Source organism: Carassius auratus, unplaced genomic scaffold, assembly GCF_003368295.1.
Source record: "Carassius auratus strain Wakin unplaced genomic scaffold, ASM336829v1 scaf_tig00216332, whole genome shotgun sequence".
Lineage (NCBI taxonomy): Eukaryota > Metazoa > Chordata > Actinopteri > Cypriniformes > Cyprinidae > Carassius > Carassius auratus.
Genome location: NW_020528515.1, coordinates 842,367 through 848,266, shown reverse-complemented (window position 1 = coordinate 848,266; position 5,900 = coordinate 842,367). Strand labels below are relative to the sequence as shown.

General features: G+C 38.4%; 1 protein-coding gene across 1 annotated transcript; it reads right to left on the bottom strand.

The window, feature by feature from the left end:
• Positions 1-60: 60 nt before the first annotated feature.
• Positions 61-3,427, bottom strand: LOC113097607 (somatostatin receptor type 5-like). Its single transcript, XM_026262870.1, has 2 exons — positions 3,259-3,427; positions 61-1,769 (listed from the first exon to the last, which is right to left on the bottom strand). Exon 2 carries the CDS (start codon positions 1,760-1,762, stop codon positions 629-631), a length of 1,134 nt encoding a protein of 377 aa, XP_026118655.1. The 5' UTR covers positions 1,763-1,769; positions 3,259-3,427; the 3' UTR covers positions 61-628.
• Positions 3,428-5,900: the final 2,473 nt, after the last annotated feature.

Genomic DNA, 5,900 nt, shown 5'->3' with positions numbered 1-5,900 from the left:
GACTATATATGCTGCATTATGCATGCCAGGGAAGTAGTTGTCATGTCACTTTGTAATAAACACTATGCGTTTATGGAAGCATTCTTCTTCAGACTGGTGAATACAAATTCTGTTTTGCTGTTTTGGTTTTAAAAACACTGAACACGTAATATGCACGCACACTTTGAAACCCATATTCAAAAGTTTACAGAAACACACAATGCTGTTGTTGTGTAAATTAACTACAAAAACGCATAAAAAGTTTTCGGTATTTAATTGAAAACGTTGTCGCGTAAACATCCCCAAGACTAAAAATATGACGCTTTAGTGATATAAACTAGGACTTGCAACATCAAATAAAAATAATGTATTTAAAATGTATTAATGTATTAGTAAAATTTCTATTTTAAAAGAAACGTAAAGTTCTGTGCATACATCGCATTTAGAAGTACCATTTAAAGCTTATCAAGTTTCAAGTGTAGTTCAAGCAAGCTGACAATGCATAAATGGTATGTTTAATTTCACGTTAAGTGTGTGGTTAATCGCACATAATTGGACGCAATTGATCACAATTAAAATTTGTATCTTTTTATCTATTAACAGCCCAAAAATAAACATTCAACACATGTCAAATATGTGAAATGTGCTTTCAGAGTGACTGTACCTGGCTGCCCTGTGCATGTCCATTAAAGTCATTGTTCCGAGGTGCCAGGAAGGTTTCTTGGGTCGTCGTTTTCTCCGTCCGCGGCACACTGGGATCGCCATCCTCCACGCCATTTGTCTTGCGCACGCACAGCACCTTACGGAAACTCTGCTTGAAGTTGTCGGACAAGAACCCATAGAGTAGCGGATTGGCACAGCTGTTTGCATACGATAGGATAACGGCAAAAAAATACACCCCGGCCATCACGCTGTTCTCCGGGAGTATGAAGACTAGGTTTACGATGTTGATGATGTAGAACGGCAGCCAGCAGAGGACGAACACCACCACGATCACCACCACCATGCGGGTCACCTTTCGCTCTGAGCGTCTGCGTTTCGTAAATCCCGCCCGCGCACCGGACGACTTCACCTTGACAACGATGAGCAGGTAACACATACAGATGACCAGCAGGGGGCCAAAGAATCCGAGCGTAGCAGTGTAAAGTATGAATGCCGTTGACCAAATGTCTCGTGGCTCCGGCCAACTCATGTTGCATGAGTTAAACGTGTCCTGAACGTCAGAGAATATCACCACGGGGAGAACAACGATGAAGGAAAACGCCCACACCGCTGCGCTAACTGCTTTAGCTACTCGTGGTCGGCGCCACTTAGTGGAGCGGATAGGATGCACCACTGCTAAATAGCGATCAATACTCATCACTGTCAAACAGAAGATGCTTGTGAATTGATTTAATGAGTCAGCTGTCATAACAACGCGACACAGGAATGAGCCAAACGGCCAGTAGGACAGTACGTTTTGCGTCGTAAGGAACGGAAGGCCCATAATATACAGCTCATCGGCCACGGCCAAGTTTAAAATGTAGATGTTTGTAACTGTTTTCATTTTAGCATAACGCAAAACTACGTAGATAGCCAGAGTGTTGCCAGTGAGTCCAACGATGAACACGGTGAATGATATGACTGCAGTTACCATCGTGCTGCTCCCTTGAAAAGGCATGCTTTGATCGGAAACATTGCCAGTGTAATTCCCAACTGGACTTCCTGAAAATCCCATTCCAAAGGTGGAGTTATAATCCCCTGGGATTGTCCCCACCAACCCAGATTGGTTTATTGACTCCATTCTGGAACTGGAATGGACAGAAAGATAAAAACGGTCAGAAATTAGTGTAGAGGTAAGATGAGTGACCGAGAGAATATAAAGCAGCAATTAATCCAAAACAGCTCAGTGGAAAGGTACATATTTCTCTTTATGCAGGTATGTGTTTTTCAGAGGGAGAGAATATGGCTTGTGTTCATTTAATGTGCTTGAGATGGCTTGTTTTACAGTAAGAGATCAGAGAGCCCGAATCAGTGCAGATGATCACACCTCAGCTATAAAGATCAGTGCCAAAACCCACACAAGGAGACTGAACTGACACAACGCACACATGCATATCTCTCTGTCGCTTTCTGTCTCCTGTTGTATGTCTCTCCTCAGTGTTGCATAGTGGCACAGCACGTTCATGCATTAAAAACTAAAAAGCATGGTTTAAAAAACACTATAGCTTACTTGACATCTACTGAACAAAAAAATTTTTTCAAGCTTTTGAACTAAAGAGGCAACACACAGTTAACTATGGCGACAAATGAAGTAAGAAAATGCCTTTTTTGTTTTGTTTTATATATATATATATATATATATATATATATATTATATATATATATATATATATATATGTATACATTAGTCCAGTGATCAATCTTCACAATGCATTTTTCTATCAATCTGAGCACAGCTGAGCCAAAACAGACTGTCAGATCATAATCTAAGAGAGAACTCATTTGATTTCAGTTAACCTTAAACTAAATTTTATGTGAATGTAAATATAGGTTATGTAAATTCTCACCTCCAAACCATATAATAGTTTTCAAACCACTGAAAATTACAATGATATGCAATTAAATATTTAATCTATGTGCTAACCATAAGTTTGAACTGTGTTCTCAAGAAAAGAGACAAAGTTGGGGCAACTTGTCACATATGTATACATTTATACTGTTTTTTTATTTACATTATATTTTGGCCATAACAATGTTTTATATTTACGGACTTCACTGCTGCTTTCATGGAATTCACAGCATGTACCCGCAGAAATAACGCACTGGAGCTGAATCTCGACTTATTTACTAAAAAACAAGCATTTTCTTTCAAACTATCTGCTCTCATCTTGATGAAATCAGCTTGAAGTCGTCAAAGACAGTGATAAGAACGATGTGCCCCGGTCTTTCTTGATTGATTACATTATTTAGAGACATTATTTATTATGTTTGTTTAGAAATTGACACTTTGTTAAACTGCGTAAAAAAACACTAAAATGCATATTATGCTATTCATCTGGGATGACATTGAAACTTAATAACTTAACAAATCACATGCATTATTGGGGAATTCTAAAGAATTTTTTTACATCTTATTTTGCGCAACGTACCATACGATCAGTGTATCAACGAAAACAGTCCTAAAGCAATTAAAAAATATTCTTACAAATATTAGGCTACAACAAGATTCCCTGGATGAAATGTTGACTAAAATAAAATAAATAAAAATCTAAATCTGAAACAGTAAACTGTGCTTACCAGAGAATGTATCAGTGAAACGCAGGAAAGTGTGAAACACCCCTCGAAGGTGATGAGAAGAGAAGAAAAATGTAATAAAAACAGGAAAACATAGTGCAGGTTAAATCTGTCAGCATAGCTATCTGAATTATAGCTTGAGGAGATACAGCCTTTGCGTGCGCGCTCTCGCAGTGTGGCAGCCTCGCGACAGGTGATGGCATCTGCTGCCCGATTCACTCCGAGATCGAGCTAAACCTCCCTGTTAAACCTGGAGAGAGAGAGAGAGAGAAGAGAGAGAGAGAGAAGAGAGGACAGAGAGAGAGACCCCTCAGTTAAATCGCAATCCTGCAGTCAAGCCGTGCGCGTGCTCCAGTCACAAACCGATCACCCCACAGGGTAATAGCTTTTTAACCCGAACTTTTTCCATATGCCAATCATATAGAGTTTGAAGGAAGGCGAGTTCTAATGATAGTTTTTGAATATTTAATTTCCACATGCAATAGAGCCAATAAAGTTGATGCGCATTTTTTAAACTCCTCCCTTTTTTTACCTTATATGGCTCAGCGCAGAACGTAAACAACAAAGTTCGCGGGTGAAACAGTTTGAACTGATAGAGCGTAACGGAAAGATTTTATGTTAAAACTTTTGTCTGTTTCCTAATATAAGCTTATTAGAGGACTTTTAATGGTGAGTATGAAGCGTATGGATACTTTTATGGTGCAGTTGAAATCCTTCTTGACAGCAGTAGGCCTATCTACATTTTAAATATGAAAATGATTTGTACAATCTCTGAAGTAAGTATTAGTATTTATTACAAACGTTATCCCTTGAATTACAACTTGCATTAAACGGTAAACTGTTTCCACTACAAACCGGTGTGTTAATAACTAAGATGCTAAATTTATATAATATGATAAGACACACCAATTTGCAATATCAAGAAAGCAAAAGGAGATTTTGTATTGCTAAAAGTAGCCCATAAGGCCCTTCAAATTACAAATGGCCACACCCATTTTTACAGAGGCTTATTATGCACTTCATGATAAACAAATAGAGTAAACACTATTATTCTGTGAAATTCCTTAGGACATTTGTAAATTATTGAAAATCTTAATTTGTTGTGACCACCAAGTGTAAACACAAAATTCCACTTTCATTCAAATATGCATAATTTGGTATTATTTTGGCAACCATTTGGTTTTTGGTATTGTGCATTATGTTACGGCACTTAATAACTTTTCCATTCCACATGTTCATTACTGTAATGTGTTCAGACTTTTACTTTAGCAACATCAGCGGCAAACTTTCCATTACTTTCAACGATTTGCATGATTGACATTATGAAGAATAATGTCAAAATGCAGGAAATCTTAAAAATAGCCAAATGGAATTTCTTATTTCTCATATTTGACCTGTTCTTGACAGGTTTTGTGAAATTCACCCCTTTATCCATCTTTCAGAGTGCCAACAACAAGCACCTCGATGTGAACCATAGCAGCTTTAGCCATTAAAATGAGTGGTGCAATCCACACGGAGACCTGAGAAAGTTTTGATTCCTGACATGACCTGGAGGTAGATGTGCCTTTAACAAGCTTAAAGTAACTTTTAGAAGAAGGTGCGAGACAAAAATGAGGCGTACGGCTCACACATGACATCTGAGGCGGTGTGACAGTGCCACCTTATTACATAATTCACTTCTCAGCGGGAAGCAGAGTTCCTGTACTCATATCTCACCTACAGCTGGTTGATTTTTCCATAAATTAAACAGCAGACAGATAAAACAAGAGCTTTGAGGTGCGTGCAGAGTTGAGGTACACAGAACACACCGTTCTAGATGTTAATCGCACAGAAACAGATGGCATCTTTCATCAGGCATCACTGGGGACCTTTTTTTTTAGGTACCTAGTACAAAATCGTCATACTGCCTGACAGATATCACTGAAATGAGACATTTTGCAAGAAATATCTCTCCATCTTGTAAATCATTTTGTACGACTGAGATTGTTGGCCTTTTCGGAGGTCAACGTTTCGCAAAGAATATGCATACTTCCTTTCAACATTGTATGCAAAAAAAAAGGTCAGATGAGTAATTTGTGGTATGTACGATTTTTAAGTTTTAATGAAACAACAATGCTGGCGTTTGTGGAGTGTGCCACCACAGCTGAATAAAATAGTTTGTCTTTTGTTTGTGACAAATGACAGTGATATCTTTGCTACTAACATACATAACTGACATACATATAACATACATATCTCATTCACATTTACAGGTGGAACTCCTGTTGTATAGCATTAATAGAAAATAAAAAATTCAATTTGTCTCTCAACAAGTACTCAGTGTTTAAGACGGTTGGGGTGTTTGCTGCTGAGAAACTCCCGAAGATCCATAAAACACACACACACACACACACACAGCAGAGATCAACTGAAGTGGAGTTCATTCATGCCTGAGGCAGCTCTGAACTCGACGAGTACACAGCAGGATAATTACAGATATTGATGAACTAGAATCCACATGTGTTCCTGCAAATCTCCAGCTTCTGTCTGATTCATCAGTGTTTCCTAGACGCCTCTGACAGGCCGCGTTCTGTTCAGAGATCATCATATCACGGGGTATATTATAGGCTACAAATCTCTAAACCGATGTCACACTGAATGATATC